Source organism: Photinus pyralis, unplaced genomic scaffold (assembly GCF_008802855.1).
Source record: "Photinus pyralis isolate 1611_PpyrPB1 unplaced genomic scaffold, Ppyr1.3 Ppyr1.4_LG2, whole genome shotgun sequence".
Classification (NCBI taxonomy): domain Eukaryota; kingdom Metazoa; phylum Arthropoda; class Insecta; order Coleoptera; family Lampyridae; genus Photinus; species Photinus pyralis.
The window spans coordinates 36,828,520-36,849,826 of record NW_022170403.1 but is presented as its reverse complement, the minus strand read 5'-3'; the positions used below and the strand labels follow the sequence as shown (position 1 = coordinate 36,849,826).

The 21,307-nt window shown below is 37.4% G+C and overlaps 1 protein-coding gene across 1 annotated transcript; it reads left to right on the top strand.

Moving 5' to 3' along the window:
• The first annotated feature begins 14,765 nt into the window (after positions 1–14,765).
• On the top strand, positions 14,766–19,728 carry LOC116163766 (uncharacterized protein K02A2.6-like). The gene is made up of 2 exons (XM_031477870.1): positions 14,766–16,414; positions 17,002–19,728. Exons 1-2 carry the CDS (start codon positions 14,958–14,960, stop codon positions 19,547–19,549), a joined length of 4,005 nt encoding a protein of 1,334 aa, XP_031333730.1. The 5' UTR covers positions 14,766–14,957; the 3' UTR covers positions 19,550–19,728.
• Positions 19,729–21,307: the final 1,579 nt, after the last annotated feature.

Genomic DNA, 21,307 nt, shown 5'->3' with positions numbered 1-21,307 from the left:
TTCATTTATCCTTTCCCATTTCCTCGAGGCCAGAAAAGGATCATCGACTGAAGCTAGCCGGCGCCCAACAACCATTCTTTTATGTAAGAAGAACCACCCCTAAATAAAATAGTTTGAGAAAGAAACGGTAGGAAGAGTTGAAAAGTAACCAGCCGGTTACACGTTAGTCTAATGTACCTAATTTATTGTACAACAAAAATGTCACATACCTACATGGTTTATATTATACGCCGTCCTGTTTTGCATCTAAACTTCTTTCGTCTTATGGTGACCTATTTTTTAGCGCGTGCGTTTTGTGTGTCCATCCATACGGACCTACTTGTGCCGTTTAGAAATACTTCTAGAGGAATAGTCCTACAGCACCGGAATGTTTGGAATAGGTAGTCAATAACTTGAAGGTTTGCCAGACAGCCATCAAAATTCGCTGCATGAATTATTTGCTGAGATGCGCGGGGTCGATTTTTGAAACTAGTCGCATCTATTCGTATACGCTTAGATGCGAAGACTTAAAAACGTATACGTTTTCCAAATCCAATTTTTGACTGCTGTTCGTAACTGCCTGGAACCGAAACGTACAGTGCATATGACAACGTCGCCTTTATTGATTGATTAGAACTAAAGCGGACTATTTGACGTTTGGGTTTGAGCTTAGGTGGTGAGGTCAAGATATTGCTGAACCATTTCAAATTAAAGAATAATAATATTTTAGCCACTGATTAGCATGAATACTCAAAACACGATAGACACGCAAAAGCGAGGGTGTAATACCACGCAAAACCAAAAAAGGTGGCTTGTGGAATTTGCTAAAAAAACACCCCGATATAGATAATAGCAGGGAAATAAACTGCGATTGATTCCAAATGTATGAATCATTTGTGCTTCCAGGAAACCTTGCATTCACATTCATAATGCGTAACTGGGCATCACAAATCTATATGAGATACACAAATCAAGAACATGCTGCAAAGTGGGTGGGGTGCGAAGAGGTTGAACCAGAGTTGATTATAAGTTGGAAATTAAAACAAATAGGCATAAAACGTGTGTTGGTATTGTACATTGATGGAATGATAGGACTTGCGATTGACATAATGTTCTGGGTGTTCCTCATTATTGCTGGGCGGAGGAACAATTGCAACATGGGTGCAATCCATGCATCCTACAACGCCTGGAAATCCATATTGGTTAAAAAAAATGTCTTACTCTTTTCGACTCATCAAAATTCTCCGGGTAGTGGACCCATTCATTGTACACTTCGGGTTCATTAAGGGCTGCAACAACCTCCCTCAAAGTAACAGACACACTACCCTGTGAGACATCAATATACACATTTGCCCCTACGTTTGTCTGGTATGATTTGTGAAAAAACTTAGGGCTGCTAAAACCTTCAAAGAAATTTCACATACTGCATTTATACCTACACTAGGTAGCAGAAATAAACAGCCTTGCCTTTGACTGAACATCCAAATCCTTGTTTCGATTTTGTGGGCGAATAAGGACTCCTAATCGATTTACCAAGTAGCGGAAAATGTCTTTAGATAGTCGAAACTTTTGATAAATTGTGCTTCATTTAAGACTTCTATGGGGTTGCAAGGATTACGGTTCCTATTCGGGCGATAATTGCGTTCGGCATTCTCTAAATTGTCTATTACAAACACATTCACAGCTTCATCCATTGTTGTTAGTAGATACCTTTCAAGTCTCAAGAGTCAAAACTTCAACACTAACCAATACATAACCCACAAAACGTCAGTTGCGAGCGTTTGCGAACGCCATTTACCCGCTCGCAGAAAAACGAACACAATTGAACGTATACGCAATATAAACGTATGGTCAAAAATTGCAAATATACGTTTCTTTACGAATACGTATACGTTTTAAGGAAACGTACGGCCAAAAATCGACCCCCTCTTGAAAGTGAAACGTACATAACTTTTACATACAACAACCAATTGCTCTCAGATTTTGCATACGCATGCCTTTAATGGTGCCAAGTTAAAGTTTAGAAAATGAAACGAAGAAAGGAACAGTTTTGTATCAACTATTGCCCTTCTTTCTGACCCCTTATCAAAAGAGAGGGTTGGGGGGTGGGGTAGGGGGTAGAAGTGGTTTTATCTTGCATGGTACCTACTCTAATGAAATACGCGAGCTCGGGAGTTATCATGTACCTATACACAAGCGGGCAGAGTTAACATGTACACAGACGGATGAATGGACAGAAAGTTCAAAATCATGAACTCGCTCTCTGTCTCTCGTTAATAAAATGTAAACAAAAAAAGAAATAAAGCCGCTTCAGTTGTTAACACAAAACATTTAAGCTGCGGGCACGTGATTTTTCAGAACACCGGGCCGGGAGGGTTAAACGTAATGTTACTATTAATTTATTAAATAACAATGCATGTGATATCTTAATTTGATATAAGTTTGTCTCTTACTTTTTACTTGTAAATTGCCTATGTCGTGCGTCTGTATTATTATCATTGCGAACAATTCCCAGTACCAGCCCATGTGATTACCTGAAAAATGTGTTTTCAATAGCTAATTGCATAAATTTGCATTATATGTGTTTCTATTTAACGTTGTACTTATAAATTTTTGTTGGCAAAGTGAGAAGTATGGTTGGTAGTATTCTCGGTCCTGTATGACTCCAAGACTCATCTAAATGCAAATAAACGATTGGAATCTGTACTGTACATACATTTTCAACATTATTTTTCTTATTCGTATCATTAAACATATCCCTGTTCCATTCACGGCCATGATTACACTGTTTACGAAATCTATCATGGTAGCTGGTAGGTATTACATATTACACTGATCATTGGAATATTTCTGTAAATCCAGTTCATTAATCAAATTTTGCATTATCGCAAATTGTAATAGCGGTAATACAGAGATTAACAGCACCCATATAGGTACGTTAATTGTATACATACAAACGTGCTCGGTCGATTTATGTAAATTTTCATGAAGGGTCATCATGAATAGAACTAATTGCGAGTTAGATTCAGAAACACTTAATTTATCACGTAATTTTGTTTCAAATTTGGTAGTCGAAATGTAAAACTTTTTCCGCTTCGAGTGCTAAAATGTTTCATCGCCGAATTGTGTTTTTCTTTCCCATTAAGCCGGTAACTTTATATATCCACACGTGTATTAGGATACTACGTAATGTAGTTCTAAGTATTTAGTCTCTTGTAAAGCTTCCCTGTGGAGCGATTGGCTTGCGTAGAAGGTATTGGCAGCGTCATCCAAGTATGTGTAGGATTGGAGGAAATAGTGATCAAGACGCATGGACGATTAGGCAAAGCTGCTGAAACGTGCACCTAGGGAGTCGTTCTTTATATAATTAATGCGGGAAACTTTGGCATACATATACATAGACACGCAGCATTTGCGTGAGTTTCGGTAAATGTTTGATAATTCAATTATTTTACTATTTCAGTATTCGGTTTTATTATCTCGGATTTTCGCACAACTGCAATAGCTTCTCTTGATTATTAAAAGAGTTTGTAGCAAAAATGTTGTCATATCTTGTTAATTAATAGCGCTCAACAGGAATTTCTTAATTAAAGCGGTTTCAAATTTTGTTTTAATTAACTCATCACTGTCATCTGGATAAGCGCAATGGGGTTCAGAATTTAAATATACAACAAGAGGGCATTTAGGAGATTGCTGACAGAAATTACAATATTAAAAGAAAATATACCCTTATTATTTGGTTGATATCGTGTATCTGATTCGCCCAGTAACATAAATAACATATGTTCTTATACTTATTTTTCGCGAAAATAGAACCCTATTTTTTATTGATCCTTGATTATCACTGAACAAAGGGAGTGTGGTGTGGCCATGAAGCGGTGTTATTTTCTACAATTTTCTATTGGTAGTTAAGAGTGATCCGTCAAGTTTTAACCAAATCCACCTGATTGGTATAGAATTCAGACTGGAAACAATTATGTCAATAATAATCTAAGTATAGTTCGGTTAAACCAATCAATGTATGTAATCCTACCATAAGCTCAATGACAAAAACATGGTTGGCATGGAGCATATAACCAAACTGTCTTTATAGTCACTGTATATATTATTAAATATAAGTGCCCTCTCTCAAGATTAGTCAATATCAGGTCAAATATGGATCGTTTGTGAGCTACGCCCTCCAAAACCGAAGTTTCGTCCTTCCGTTCATACAAAATAATTGTCCCTATTTTGACATCCGATTTATCAGTTCCCAATTGAAATGATCAGACATGTGCGACATATCAGCATTTACCAGAAGGACTACCAATATAAAAGCACCCCCAAGTAGACAGATACAGTACGATAACTGTATATATTAATTAAAGTTCTGACGTCCAAATGTACCTTTTTCCAATTGCATTATCTTTTGTATCTGAAGATATGCTCAAGTATTGACGTACGCGGGTACGCCACCGACCTGATCCAGTAAAATTTTGTTTCTCTTGCGACGATCTTATAAAGCCCGTCGAACGGTCGGTGGTTGGAATGGTTTTCGCACGGAGCCATTACAAACAAATACTTCATTGCATTTTTCTAGGGCCATAGGTAGATGCGTCGCTGCTTGCGGACATCGAGATGGAAGTTTAACGAGTGTTATTTCTTCTTGTATTTTCGTGACGTAGTTGCTGTCCAGTATTCTATTTTCCTTATAACTGAAAAATGTTCCGGGAATGCGGTTGTTAGTTCCGTATGTGAGTTGTGCAGGGCTGACTCCAATATCGTCCCTGAGAGCTGTGCGTGGTGCTAAAAAACGACAGGTTGATGTTTGGTCCAGTAGGTGGACTTAGCTCGAGTTAATGTCGTGTTCAATGTGCGATGAAAACGTTCTTACGGTGCCGTTGCTTTGCGGATATGGAGTGTTGCGAATTTTGTCGAAACCAATGATCCTCATTAAATTGCGAAATAAATTTGATTTAAATTAGCATCCTTGATCACTTGTAACCTATGTCGGACATCCAAATCTGACGATCCAGAGAAATTGATGCTCTTGAAATTGAGGTTTGGATTGTTCATTATAGGCGAGTAGTATATTCGGATGTGGCGCCGTCTGGTGGCGAATTTAACATAAGATGTGGTGAAACAAGTTCATCGACCGTTTATTACTGTATTAATATTTACAAGCTTACTCCAAATAAAACAACAATTATGACTTCGAAAAACACTTTTCGTTCGTCCAGAGTTTCTTGTTGTGTTGTTGGATGCAGTAATTCGTACATAAATACGGACTCTTCTGTAAAATTATACAGCTTTCCCAACAGACCATATGAGTTGCAAAGAAGAGAAAATTGGATAAAGAAAGTGAGAAGAGTGTAAATACACATCTGTTTTGCTATTGTTTTACATACTTTCGTCTCCAGAACGGCCGTTTTTTTGTAATTTTTTTGTGTGTGCAATAATCCAATTTGAGGTTATGATCAAGCTATTAAAAGGGATCCCCGCGTTAAATGACTTGTAAAACGGCCCCTTGTTCCCGACTTGTTGTCTAGATGGTTTCCTGATATTTTCCACTTTTCACCCACCAAAGAATATATTAAAAATTGTGTTTCTGGAGACAATTCTTGTCAGAAATCGTGTTTACGAACTAATTTACACGTTTGATTATTTTTACTGTTTCATATAATATTTACGTAAGTCTCTATTTAGAAACGAAATTTAATATAATTAAACAATAATGCAACAAGAAAAGAAGCCTGAATTTTAAAATTCCTGCAAGACAGCTGGCTGTAACTACACTGTAATGTAACACGCAACTGACCCAGCCTTAATTTCTACGAGTAAATCAGATGCCAATCAAACGTGAAAAACTATATACTCTAATCTCTTAAACCGTACGGACTGCTATAAACCACTCATTAAGGCCGAATTTTTATTTAACGTGCATGGTAAACAATGCGATCAAAGATTTGTTTCACCTCACGAAATGTCAGAGTCGTTGTGTGGAGGCGCTGGAGTGCAATATTCGCTACTCGCCTACAGCAGTGAGTAATTAAATAGGATAACCTTCACTCAACGATTATAGTGTCAGTGCGGTAGTTGAGTAGACAATAGATATTCATCTCGCAATAAAACTTTAGTCTAAGAATTAAAGTATCCAGGGCCTTGAATACATTTTGGTTTGTTTGAGGTCTAGCTCATTACCACTGTACCAATGTCGGGGCTACCATTTTAATAAAGCTCCAGCTTCGTGTTTTTGAATTGAATTGAATTTCATAAAACATTCACATCGTTTTACGTGAAATCAGCTCGAACTCAATAGGTCATCTAGGATCCGAGTTGCTGGTCATAATTTTTTGTTCATATAGAGTTTCACCAGTCCTCCGCACCGAAAACTCTTTAATAATAATAATAATAATTGCAAACAAATCTACCCCTCACTCCCGATAAACGCTATAATTAGAAGACTTTCCAATTTTTAGTTTTACTTGTCTCAAGTCCACATGAATTACCAAGACAAATATAAATTCATTTTTGAAAAACAATCCCTCTCCCTCTCCCTCTCCCTCTCCCTCTCCCTCCCCAAAATGAAAAATTGAGGTAGGGCTATTTGAAAGACAATAAAATGGAATGAAGTGTTACGCTATTGAGTAGGTACTGAATGGCAGAAAGATCTAAGGATCAATAGAACAAAGATTATTAGCTAAAGAATGTATTTTTGGTATCGTACCCTACAATGAACTGCAAACCAGATACAGAGCGAGAGCGGTATTATAATAATAGAAAATATTTCAGTTATTTTTATTTTTTATTGGAGGAAATGAGGGAGGAGCTTCATTTCCATACATTACACCTGACACCGCAGTGATATCTCATTGAAAATTTGAATGGAGGTACGTCCCATAGATTTATGAAAACCCTTTAGGAATAAAGATCAAACAAAGGTAGACACCGTATTTAACTTTTATCTCGGAAGAAGCAACACGGGAACATTTTGTAGAGGTAAATAAGCTACTCATATAAAAATGTATGAAGTATGTTTCCGAATTTCTATAGGGAGGTTACGATACCATCTAGTCAATGTAAAAGCATATAAGCCTCAGAAATGCTCTATTGCAACTGGAGAGGAAGTGTAGAATTCCGGTAGCTTTTAGAAAACTGCACGCATTGGTATCGCATATCGTTTCGTCTCAATTGTTTCCTTTTCGAGACCCCAGAGGAAGTGGGCTAAAGCGAATGTAAATTTTAAATCAATAATTTCCACGCGTTTCAAGGAAATATGTTCTCTGTAGGTACGTATACCTATCATAAAATAAACGCCCATTTATAGTTAAAGGATTAACCGACAGCATTTTAAAATCTTTAATTACTATTTGCTTTATGTAAAAATATTTCATTTAGCACGAACGTACGCCACACGCTACGTTATTGACTTCTAAAATGTTGTGCTTCTATACGTACTGTACCTATGCATAAAATCATGAAAAGTATAAAATTTATGTTATCTGAGCGATAACAGCGGCTACAACTGTGCTCATTCCTATACCTCACATTTTTTTAAGTCACGATAGCGCAAAGGCGTGCTTATGTTTATGGGAAAATGGTGTATAATTTACTTTTGGCAAATCGATGATTAGTTAAAAGCTCGTACTGATTAAACATCATCAGGGTTTTAGACAAATAGCCAAACGCACGCAAAGTGTCTGATTTATGCTATATTAGCCTAACAACGTCAAAACAAGTTAAAAAGTCCTTATGCAAACATAAATGACGAGAGCGAGGACGAGAGCGTATTTACCTCCTAATAATATTAATGCTGTCCCATTCTCTTGATGAAACGCAAGTAAATAGCATTGCGCATTGTCTACATTAGACATTTCATTGAATAAGGTACCTTCATAAATAAAACATACAGCATGCGGTAACAGTAATTTTGAAACCGCCAACCGGTATTAGTTTTAGTTTCATTCAAAGTGTTTACAAATAATATTTCATTTAACTGCTTTCATAAATAAGAAAGTTGCCATTGCGCATGCGCAAAACAACATTTTGAAATCGTTGTTAATTTTACTTATATTCGTAGTGTTTACATATAAAGTTTCATTTAAATATTTTCATAAATAAAAAAAGTTAGTATTGCACATGCGTTAATCCAAATTTTTGACAGTGCGCATGCACAAAACCAAAAATATCGGTATGCACGGAATCCTTGGACCAAGCCCTTTCAAATTAGCCCTATATTGCCCAAATTTGGGTCAGTGGTGTAGAAGGAGTACGTGTGACGGACGGACGGATGGACGGACGACAAAGTACAGCCAATAGCGATTTTTCACTTTGAAGAAAACACCCCAAAGGGCTATTCTTAATAACTCGAGTAGGTATTAAACAGCGATGGATGATATTATTATCAAGAACTGATCTTTCAATCACCTCGACATAATCAAATTAATTATAGATTAAATGTGAAATTTTTGGAAATATGGAAAAATCTCAATAATTTATTTGGGAAGTTTTCCTGATCAGCAAAAAGCAAAAAAAATCAAATCGATGTATTGCAACCATGTTCTCGTTAACGTAGGGTCAAAAAAATGTCAAAAGATTTTAAACGTGAGACTCCTATGTACTTAAGCGCATCGATGCTGGAACTGACCGAAATAGACCCCAACTGGCTTATACAATGTGTCGAAGATAGGGTTGTCTATCATTGGGATCTCGGAAACCATTGAAAATACAAAGATGGTCAAATTAGGGAAAAGATGCGCCATTAACGAGTTATTAATTTATTATTATCCTGAATATTTCCCTTATATGTCATAAATGCCATATGAGGTGTGCAATTATCGTCGCTCAATTACAGCGATAATTGCACTGTAGAAAGCGAAAGAGCCCTGCGATAATTGCACTGTCCATATCCATGGCAACTGGCAACTCCTTTGGACAATTTCACAATACACCGACAATTTACAAGTAGGTAACGTCAGTTTGACAAGTAATGCTTGTTCGGGAAATATTCCCCTAAATTACACTCATGCATCAAAATAAACCTGATAATTTTTTATTCAAGCATGTTGTCAGTAAAAAACTGCATTCGGTCATTTTCATATTTTGTTGAAAGAGCCCTCGGTGTCGGGCTCTTTCGCCAAAATATGAAAATAAACTCATGCAGTTTTTAGACAACATGCTTTCAAAAAAATTATCGGTAATTTTGATGCACTTGTGCAATTACCTACGAAAATTCCGATTATTTCCGAAGATATCGCGGAGACACCGAAATTTTCGATTTGGTTTTTATTTTTTTCTGATGTTACTTGAACAGATACAAAAATATGAAAAAGAACACTTTCTCAGTGGCAGTTTTTAAGTCTCGTTTCGGAAAAATCATGATTAACTCTTTTTTGTGGCCCGTAAAAACATATATACTTATTAGTAGCATTCTTTATTATGAATGCAACGATGTACGGCACAAAAAAACAAAAGTTTGAAACTGTTGCTTTCAACAGGATGGTGCAACCGCGCATAACGCCCGAATCGCGCGAGAATACCTAAAGGACATAATTTCAATTTTCCAGGAAATTGATACGAAGAGTATTCTCACACGATTTGGGAGTTGTGCGCGGCTACACCATCCTGTTGAAATCAACAGTTTCAAATTTTTGTTTTTTTTTTGTTTGTGTGAATGAGAAAGTGTCATTGATTTTGTTATATCTGTTTCGATTTCTCCGACGTAATCGGAATCTTCTGTTTTTCTTTAAAGCATAATAATAACTGTTTAATTGCGCAACTTTTCCCTAATTTAACCATCGTGGTCTCTTCTATTGTTTCGGAGGTCCCCATGATTTATTTATTTATTATCCCTCTCTTGTTCTGGGCCCTCAACAGGCTTGCGTCCAATTAAGAGTGACCTTCATAATGCTCTTTAGAGGTGCCTCTGCAGACGGTCACTATTCCGGTATTTACTTTACGAATTAGGAAAACTGCAGGAAAACCTAATTTGGAGTAGCCGGCAGTATGCTCGAAACTGGTCTACGGAAATTCCCATCTCTGTCACAGATGAAAAATTCTTACCTTAGTCCAGGTTCGAACACCCGACCTCCAACTTTATAGCGCAACGCTCTACCATTGAACCACAAAGTCGGTGATAGACATCCCTATCTTGCACACAGTGTACTATGCGATCAAAAATGAGTTGCTATCGAGTCGCTCTTTGGAACTTTTGTTTACATGAGAAATCGTACTATGTTCGACTTGCGATCTTCAGCCTTAGTTTTGATGATTGTAGCTTTTTTTCGGACTAGATCTGAGGTCCATTTCATAAAGCTACTAGAGGTATGCAACTTTTCACTTGTCACATTGCATTTGCATAATTTTGAAGTGCAAAGATTATTATCTGTATCATAAAATATTTATTCCATTCTTGTTCAATTGGCACACTCGCTACGCTTATGTTTCAAATTTTGAACGAGTTGAAAAACTCCACTTTCTTCTCTAGTTGTACAAATCACTATTAAACACCTTAATTTCTATTAAACATGTCACTTTCTATACTGACTGCTTACGGAATGTATTGATCATAATGCACTGCCTCCACCTCCTCAAAAGATGTCGGACCAGGTTCCGTTGGTTAAAAGTAAACTCGTAAACAAGACACCCCTAAATTTTCAAAAGAGTTTCCTTGAGAAACTTGGGAAATTGTCGTAATCCGCTACTATTGTTTGAACTTTTGCACGTTCCCGAAATTTCAAGCCGTTTAGGGTATGTAGCGAGAATTACGACGGATAATCTTCACGTCAGAGGAAACACTTTCTAATTAAGGATCAAAAATGAGTTGCTGTCGAGTCGCCTATGGAAGTTCAAGTTAAATACGATTTTCCATGTAAACAAAAATTCCAAAGGTGACTCGACAGCAACTCATTTTTGATCGCATGGGTAGTATTGGAAAGAGCCCTAGACAAGACAAGAAAGACATTGTCCTTTGTACAACAAAAAAAGTACAAGCGGATATAGTATAAAACTGAAAATACTTTAGTTGGAAGAGACTCATTAACAGGGTTGAGTAACACATATGTCGAATTTTTCGGAAAACTATTTTTGTTATCTTCCCATATAATATAGTAACTGCTGATGTAACGGGCGGTTACAAATTACCGATCGTTCACCGTGTAAATTCTTTCATACTTATTCTTCGTTTCTCGGTGTCGGCGTCGGTGTTAAATATTTTGGGATTTTCCTTTATTATACTTCTTTACTTCTAGTTGGCTTAGGTAAATAAATGGGTCAATAATATTAATAGGGAATAATTGAGTTAATTTTGTTTTCACAGGTATTTCGTTAATATCAATAATTTGAGGGCAAAATTTAGACGCAATGTTATCACCGAAATTAATACTACTCCAATATGTCTGGATTGGATTACATTTATTTTAATTGAAACACAAAAAAGCAAATATCTACAGTGTTATGTTGAACCTAAAAATCTAACCCTAAATTATTTTAATTAAATAACTATCTAAACAACTAAAATACCTAACACTTCAGTCCCCGGGTTAAATTCAAAAGTATTTAGAATGTAGCGTAGAATTTTGAATTGCCACAATACATAAGGTGGTCCATTTAATAATGCCTCCCACTTATTTAAACGCCATATACTGTTGTGCTGGCATCCATAATTTTAGTTTGCATAACTTTCTTTATGCTACGTATGGTTTGTTTTTTTTTTGTTTAATTGTATGGTTAGGCGGGGTGTTTTTTAAGTAAGGGCTGTTTGAAGATAAATACAAAATCGAACGAACGAATTGAACGAACATTTTCGAAAACCATTTATTTTCAAATGCTACATACTTTTCTGTATTTTTCAACATGTGTGGAGGCCGGTGACGAACACTTTATACCGGGTGAATCATTAGAACTGATGACAGTTTGAATTACGTGCGTATAATTCTAGTGGTGTTTACGGAATAGAATTGGCGATGATATATTTTTTGTTATTTTACTAATTCTTATTAGTCACCAGTGCCGTCGTTATTTCGTTAATTTGTGGTTGTTTTTAATTTACTTTTCCAATATATCAACGTTCTCAAAAACAGTTCTTTCCAAAAATACGCTGTAAATTCAAGAATTTGTTGAAGTAAGTAATTAAATAACGGTTAAATCAGACTAATGTGCATTTGTACCTTCTTGGGGATCCCCTTTACACAAGAACAAGACGCTCATACGAAGTGCTATACGTAACGACGATGGAACGTGGTCATATTTGTTTCGGTCCTGTCGAGAGCAGTTTATGGGATAGTATCCCGATGTTATTATTTCTTATAAAGCATTTGCCAATCATAAGAAACGAATCGTTGATCGATTTGAAAACAAGAATTGCATTTCTAAAGAAAAACATACAGGTCGTCCATTACTAAGAAACGATGAAGTGGTCGAAGACAATGAATGGAAGCGAGTCCCAGAAAATCAATCCGTCAGTTAATCGCCCAATATTATACCTACTAACTTTATTTTCGAATTACAGGAGTGTCTTATGCAACATGCCAACGACTTTTTCATGAAGACTTGCATATACATACACACCCGTACCGGGTTTCTGTCCTTCAGCAACTGCAGGCTCTTGATTATGAGAATGAACGTAATTATTGTGATTGATTTACAATTGACAACGACTTTGTAAATTAAAAATAAATTATGACTCTTGGAGAGTGATTCTACGTACGCCACTGGAATTAGACAAATGATAATCTATTATTACCAACCTTTAAAATTTCTTGTTTTGCGGGAAATTTAAACTGTCATCAGTTCTAATGAATCACCCGGTATTATATAATACTGTAATGGTGAGTGAGCGAATTTGAGGTTTCTTTCAAGTACTTCCATATCACATTCTATTTTCTAATCTAAAGTGTGTACTTCGGTTTTATCAAGCTTAAATTGTATGGGTTCTATTTGATATCTTTATTACTTTGAACACACGCTCCATGTTCGAGGCGGTGACTAAAAAAAAACAAATTATTCACACTAATTAATTGCTTTTTATATCAAAAAGGCGCGTTAAGTTGGAATTTCTCTATTGCTTTGAAGATTAATACTGCGAGCGTGTGAGACTGTTCAACAACGAAATATGAAGTAAAGATGTGGAAAATATAGAAACGTGTTATGGATCTATATACGAACTGCGAGTAGGTACAATAAAAATATTTCGATATGACTTTAACATAAGCGATCAACTTCATTCAAAGATACATTTTTATCGAAGGCACGCATGCTGGATGGGATTTGCCAATCCATATTCAAATATTCCGACTTCATTGGTTACGGAATATTTCTGTCTATATATCCTAATAATCGCCCTTTACATTTTGTGACACGTCAAATCACATTTCCATACAACAGAATGTTTGCAAAAATGACAAAGCGATAGCGATCTTAATTCCTACAATATTGACGGCCATAATCATAAAGTAATGTTCTAACCGGTTTTAGTACTTTGGTGAATTTTAATTCAACATTTACAATGTATTGTAATACCAAAAGTGTCAATTAGCATCTCGTTATTAAGGCGATACTGCCATGTGTTTGTTAGACTAGGACCCTAAGGGTTAGAGCCAAGGAGATGATTTTTGGAAATCAATTAAATCCCCTACACAACCACAGTTATTTATTGTTCGAAGAAAATCGGTGTGGGTGACCGCGTCGTTCATTGTTAGAAAGCATTTTTATTACATTATATCTTCGTTGTGTTTGTGTGTCCGACGGGCCGCCCATCCTTCCGCGTGCTAACTACCTACATTCTACAGCAAATGGCAATCCTTTTGTCTAATTTTTGTTTCTGCCCACCTTGTTTTATCCTAAGGAATGTTCAGATTTGCAACATTATCCCTTCGTGAACCGCGCCGAGTTATGCACCGCACCAGTGTGGAGGACGCAAGAAACTCCGTTGCGAACCCGATAAGGGTTGAACAGCGAGGTTCCCCGCGGTCCATGAGTTGTCACTTTTTCGACGATACATCCTCATTGTACGCACTAATACTACTCTATTATACATATTTCGTCAATCAGAAAATATTGATTAAGTAAGGGTTGGGAGCCCTGGGATCTTGGAATATTAATACGTCCTAGTTTTTCAAAAATGTTTGCGGTCCCTGGCTTATCAGTTTCACTAACACGTAACCAAGACATGACGGTTCTTATGTGGTAGTGACTACGAATAATGACTAATGGATCGAATTTTTTTCTTGTCTAGTACTAATTTCACCATCTTCAGGGTGGTTTTAAATTTCGTACTATTGTTCTTCGTAGAACTCTTTTTCCGATTCTATTTCGTCGAGGTGTGTGTTTAATTAACCTATACTTGTATCACAAGGTTTATCATCTAATAGATAAGTTTGAACTTGTTCTTCTAATATTCAGGGTCGATCCACTTTTTCACGGTGACTTTGGTATTCATTCATCATTTGCACTTCGATACAAAAAACCATCTATTTCTTACCACGTACATACGTGACGTTCCGGAAGTCAAAAATCGATTGCCCTACCGCTATCACTCCGGAACGCGTCCCTACTCTCGCAATTTTACTAAAACCACCTATTAAATGGGGCCAATAGGTTAAAGGCGCCATTTTTTATAAATAGCCAAATGACAACATCATAATGAGTAATTCCGTTTTAGCTGTTTTGGTCACGTATGTTATAGTATATCTGTATGTTATAAAACGTGGCAACTATGTCTTTCGTAAAGGTTGCCAAGACGAAGCCGGTACGCTTGACACGACAGCTGCTCGATGGCCGGTGACATGACAATTGTCTAAAAAAGATCTGTTCCGCTACCTGTGTGTTAATATATTAATCCAAGCAATCACCCAACATAATATGGTGTCAGAAGTTGTCGTCTAAAATTAATCTGTCAGTAAATAAAGAATCAAGCCCGTCATGCCAGACAATGAAGTAAATCCGTCAAATTCAAATGCTAACCAATCTGTTGTAGAAGCACGTGTAGTAGAGCAGCACCTATGGCATCTTGTTCGCTTCAGCCTATGAATCTGCGTGCACCTGATTTATCACAAGCCTGGAAAACTTGGAAAACCCAATTCCTAATTTATCTGCGAGCTACAGGTCTTGACAAAGAAAGTGATGCAAGAAAAGTCGCCTTAATGCTTCACTACCTGGGCCCCGATTGCTTGAAAATCTACAATTCTTTTAACGAAAACTTGGATTCTGTGAAATACGACGAGCTAGAAACGAGGTTTGATGCACATTTTACACCTACCGCTAATATTTCATTTGAGAGGCATATATTTATAACACGAAAGCAAGGTAGCAATGAATCCCTTGAGGATTATGTCACAGCATTAACAAATCTTAGCCTGTCCTGCGACTTGGGAGCACTACGTGAAAGCTTGATTAAAGACATTTTTACCTGTGGTTTAAACGAATCCAATCACTACATCAAGGAAAAATTAATTGGAGCAGGTCCAATCGAATTAAATAAAGCAGTCGAACTAGCGAAGACCGCATCCCTTACAAAAGCGCAGATGTCTCAGTTAAGTTCAGCAGCATCGTTCGTAGGTGCAATAAATAATCAATTTCAAAGAAGAAAGCGTGTCAATCAAAGCCACACGAAGAGAAGAAAATCTGTCAGTCCGAGTACATCGCCTAAGAATAATTATGGATCGCCGTCAAGCTACGATAGTGCATGTACCCGCTGTGGTCAACATCATCGATATAGATGCCCTGCAGCAACTCAAATTTGCAATTACTGCCACAGAAGAGGACATTTCGTGCAATGCTGTTTTAAGAAAAAATCAAGAACTGTTCATCAGCTGTCTACAACCGAAGATTTATTTTTAGGAATGGTCGAGTGTGAAAATGTTCCCAGTTCTGATGTCAAATCCTTATCATGGGAATCTGCCGTACACATTAACAACAAAGAAGTCATTTGCCAATTGGACACCGGAGCTCAAACGAACATAATCAGTTTGTCTAAGTTCACAACTTTGGGCTTACCGAACTCAAATATCACACCTTGTTCGTCAAGGGTGAGTACGTTTACAGGACATAATATTGATGTAATTGGTTCAGTTAATTTGACTTGTAAAGTAGGGTTAAGGAAGTCGCACGAATTATTTCATGTTGCAAATTTCAATTGTGTTACAATCTTAGGATTAAGAGCTTGTATTAATTTGAAATTAGTGAAAAGACTTCACAACGTGCAATTCGATTCTGAAAGTAATCAGACGAGTGAAGTTCAGTCTGAAAAACACAATGTCTTGGAAACTTATAAGGACGTATTTGAAGGTTTAGGTAAAATTGATATGAAATGTCACTTTGTAGTCGATAAAAATATTAAGCCTGTCATTGAACCACTGCGAAAAATTCCTTTTATGTTACATAAGGATTTGGAAAAAGAACTTAAACGTATGGTTGACTTAGGGGTTATAATAAGAATATCTGAGCCCACTGCATGGGTATAGTACATTATATATCAAGGTAGAGAAGTCCACTATTATTGCCTGAGCACCAAGATTACATCTCGAGGCGCTTGCGCCGAGGGGGGTAAGGTGCGAAGGCAATAATAGACTTCTCTACCGTGGTATATATACTATTTTTTTCACTACTAGCACTTGAAATCCTCTAAATTAACATATTGTATTGATAAGAGAGTTAACGGTTGGACAGAATTGTTTGTTTCTTAATTTAACATGTCAATCAAGTACGTGGAAGTACAAGTCAAACAGGCCGTATTTTGTTCTGTCATTGAGATTTTTCAAAGAGTAATTTCGTTCGAATTTTTTCAAAATGTGATAATTTTAGGTATGTATAATTTCTCTGGAAATTGCGAATGGTGGCAATTATTCGTTTTAGAGAACTTGTCTAAACGTTCATTGAGCGAAATTTCGGGTTGTGTTTTCTAAAAGTGACAGCGTGACATTTCTCATTATTGACTACTAGTTAATAATAAAAAATTATTAACCACTTTGAACAAATGCCGAGAAAGCCTACTTTACAAGTGGAAAAAAGGTTAATAATCATGTCATCAGACGCTAGTAGTGAAAAAAATAGTATAGTTATAACCACTAAGAAAAATGGTAATTTAAGAATCTGTCTGGATCCTAGAAATCTGAACAAAGCAATTAAACGGTCTCATTATCCATTTCCGAATATAGATTCGGTAACAAGTAAACTTGCGAATGCATGTTTTTTCTCAACTCTCGATGCAAATTCAGGTTTCTGGACTATACCTTTAGATGACCAATCATCTAAACTGTGTACTTTTATAACTCCTTTTGGACGTTTTCGTTTCCTGAGGTTACCATTTGGTATTAACTCTGCACCAGAAATATTCCATGCTACAATGGTGGATCTGTTTGCACAAATTAAAAATGTAATTATTTATTTTGATGATCTGCTTATATTTGGAAGTACAAAAAAGGAACATGATTCTGTTTTAAAAACGGTCCTTGATAGGGCTCGTTCAGTGAATATGCGTTTTAATCCAAATAAATCGCATTTGTGTAAAACCTCTGTAACCTACATGGGTCACGTATTTTCAAGTCGTGGCATTCATCCAGATCCTTTAAAAATTAAGGCAATTGTTAAAATGCCAGAACCCAAAAATAAGCAAGATTTACAAAGGTTTATGGGTATGTTAACTTATTTGTCGTCATTTATCATAAATTTTTCTGATCATACGAAAGTGTTGAGGTTATTAATTAAAAAAGACAACCCTTGGCATTGGGATGAAATTCATAGAACAGAATTTAACAAATTAAAAACCCTTATCACTAAAGCACCAGTATTAACGTACTTTGATACAAACAAGAAACTTACGCTATCATGTGATTCATCTCAATATGCAGTTGGAGCTGTCATATCGCATGATATTAACCCAATTGCTTTTGCATCTGCTTCATTAACAGACTGTCAGCAAAATTATGCACAAATTGAGCGTGAACTTCTTGCAATTGTATATGGATGTATAAAATTCCATCAGTACATATATGGACAAAAAGTGCTAGTGCACACTGATCATAAACCATTAATTCCCCTTTTTATAAAGCCCTTATATAAGGTCCCACAGCGTCTTCAAAGATTTATGCTTAAAATTCAAGCCTATGATCTTGAAGTTCAGTATGTGCCAGGAAATAAAATGTTTGTATCTGATACCTTATCTAGGGCTCCATTGTCAGATAAACTGCTGGAAATATCAGATGAATTTGATAAGGATCTTAATTTACATGTAAATTTACTAGTGTGCAATCTTGCAGTTTCTTCTGAACAGTTAAACAAAATTCGAGAACAGACGAACAATGATCAGACTCTGTTAACGTTAAGTAAATATTATCAAGATGGTTGGCCGTCAAATAGAAATAATATTCCCTTAGAAGTGCGACCATTTTTAAAATTTTCTGAATTTATTCATGTTGCGGATGGTATCGTTTTTAAAGGTGATTGTATCGTAATACCATCATCACTACGCAAGGAAATGCTGGCAATAATCCATGAAGGACATTTTGGTATTGATCGATGTATTAAGTTCGCAAAAAACTCATTATTTTGGCCGAACATGAGTAGCGATATCAAAAATATCGTGTCTACATGCATTACGTGTCAGCAATTCAGCAGAAATAACAGTCAACTTCCTTTAATGCCACATGAAATAAAATTAGTACCATGGTATAAGATTGGGGTAGATTTTATGGATGTATTGGATAAGAAATATCTTGTTTGCATTGACTATTTCTCGAAGTACATAGAAATAGCAGTAATGCAAAGAGGATGTACAGCTTTACTAGTTATAATAGAACTAAAATCAATTTTTGCAAGGCATGGAATACCTGTCACATTAATCTCAGACAATGGTCCTCCATTTGGTTCCAATGAATTTGCTAACTTTGTTAAAACTTGGCATATAAATCACGTGACAGCTAGTCCACACCATGCTCAATCAAATGGTCAAGTAGAAAGGAGTATAGGCACTTTGAAAAATATGATTATTAAAGCATTTGAGTGCAATGAAGATCCATATTTGGCTCTTCTACAATATCGTACAACTCCTAACGAAAGTTTGAACTCCCCATCACAATTGTTAATGAGTCGCTTACTCAGAACGCGACTACCCATTAAAGAATCTCTTTTGCAATCACAATTAACAGATTTGAATAAGCAAAAACAATTTATTGAAAGGATGAATTTTAAAAAATCTCATTATTTCAATAAATCATGTAAAACTCTTAATGATCTCGTAGTGGGACAAAAAGTGTTATTCAAAAAGGCACTTGCAGATAAAAAATGGCACATAGGTACAATTGTAAGTGTAGGACCTTTACCACGAACTTATCAAGTACAAAATGCAGAAGGCACATTATACCGCAGAAACCGAATGTTCTTTAAACCCTTAAAAACAATGGAAACTGAAATTGCTGATGTTAATAATGATAATGAAGGATTATTAACTAACAGTAATTCAGACAATTCATTACTAATTGTTCCAAACCCAATTAGGTCAGAAACGGTGAATGATTCTGAAATACAGGTGAATGATTCTGAAAGGCACACACGATCAGGTCGTTTAATTAAGACCCCAAGTAGACTAAACTTGTAGTAATGTTTGTAATTATATGTAATGTTTGTTATTTTAAGTATACTTTGTATTATTAAGGAAAGGGAGATGTTATAGTATATCTGTATGTTATAAAACGTGGCAACTATGTCTTTCGTAAAGGTTGCCAAGACGAAGCCGGTACGCTTGACACGACAGCTGCTCGATGGCCGGTGACATGACAATTGTCTAAAAAAGATCTGTTCCGCTACCTGTGTGTTAATATATTAATCCAAGCAATCACCCAACTTAATAACGTAAAAGATTGTACTACCACTCGCTCTGGCACCCTGCGTCCCTCGAAATGGACACGAAAGCGCCCGTACAAGTATGACAATATGGACCGTGGCTTCCGCTACTTTGACGATCGTCGATAGCAGGCTGATCGGGTGGTAGTTCTGTGCGAACGTCGTGAACTGGCCCGGTTTCTGTAACATAATTACGTCGCGTCGGAGTCGGCACATTTCTACCGAGATGGTATAAAGTATAAATAAGTGCGGCAAACTTATTCGTTTGGCGATCCATATTTCAGCAGCCCTAGCTATTGAACTTCTACTGCTTGCGTCTTTGGTGTGTGTTGTTTTACAGATCCTTTTGGTGAGGATCGGGAGAATGTGCGTTCGGGTTTAGGTGTTATTTCCGTTTTCAGTCACCGCCCGCGGTTGGTTGAACTGGAGTGGACGCGCGTGTTTACTCTTTTTACAGCACCCTCCTTGGCCGCTTCTTCTTTTGCTCCTGTGTTCCCGCCACGGGAGCGATGTCTCTTATGTGTTGGAGGTCGGAGTTGTCCATCCTTTGATAGATTTTTTCGGCCAGCGATCGAGTGTGTTCTGCGAGGATGTCTATTTGCAGGTCCTGCCTGATGGTGGTGTTGGAGACGAAGTAGGGGGCTTTGGTTATTGTGCGCAGCGCGATGGATTGTACTTGTACCGCTTCCAGTGCGGTGGAGTTGGACTTCGAGACATACGCCTTCCAGCCTGCAGAGGCGTATGTCAGCACGGGGCACCTTCGTTCTTGGCGCCAGCGCTGGTGATGATAGAAGAGGGAACAATCTGGATCTTGCCCTCCGTCCTTTGGCGATCGTGTCGGCTACGTGTTGGGTGAAGTTTAGTCGCCGGTCGATTAGGACTCCGAGGTACCGGATGGTGCCCGCCCATTCCAGTCCGTCCATACGAAGCTTCGTGAACTCAGTCTCGTTGCCGTATCCGGAAGTCTTGAACTCGAGAAGACGAGGAGATCGTCCGCATACAGGGCGATTTTGACGTTGGGGGCTTGGGAGATGTCGTTCACGTACATGTTGAACAGTGCTGGCGATAGGCATCCTCCTTGTGGCACTCCCGCGGCGGCAGGTGTCTCTTCCGACAGCTGGTCTTCTATTTTGACCCGAAATGTTCGGTTCGAAAGGTAGCTGTGGAGAAGCCGAGTGAACGAGGCGGGTATGTTTTGGGTTCGATGCATCTTGACGAGCACGCTTGCCGTTCACACTTTGTCGAATGCCTTTTCGTTGCAATTTCGCCAGCAGTATTCTCTCGAAAATCTTCCCCAGGACTGGTAGGAGGGATATGAGCGGATAGCTCTGGTGTTCGGCTAGATCTTTCCCGGGCTTCGGTAGCATTATCACAATCGCCTTCTTCCAGCTTGTTAGGAAGTGTCCTAACGCTATCGCGGCGTTAAACACTCTCGTGGTGTAGGCGAGGGTTGGGCGTGAGATGTTCTGTAGGGCTCTATATGTTATGCCGTCGGCTCCGGGCGCTTTTCGAG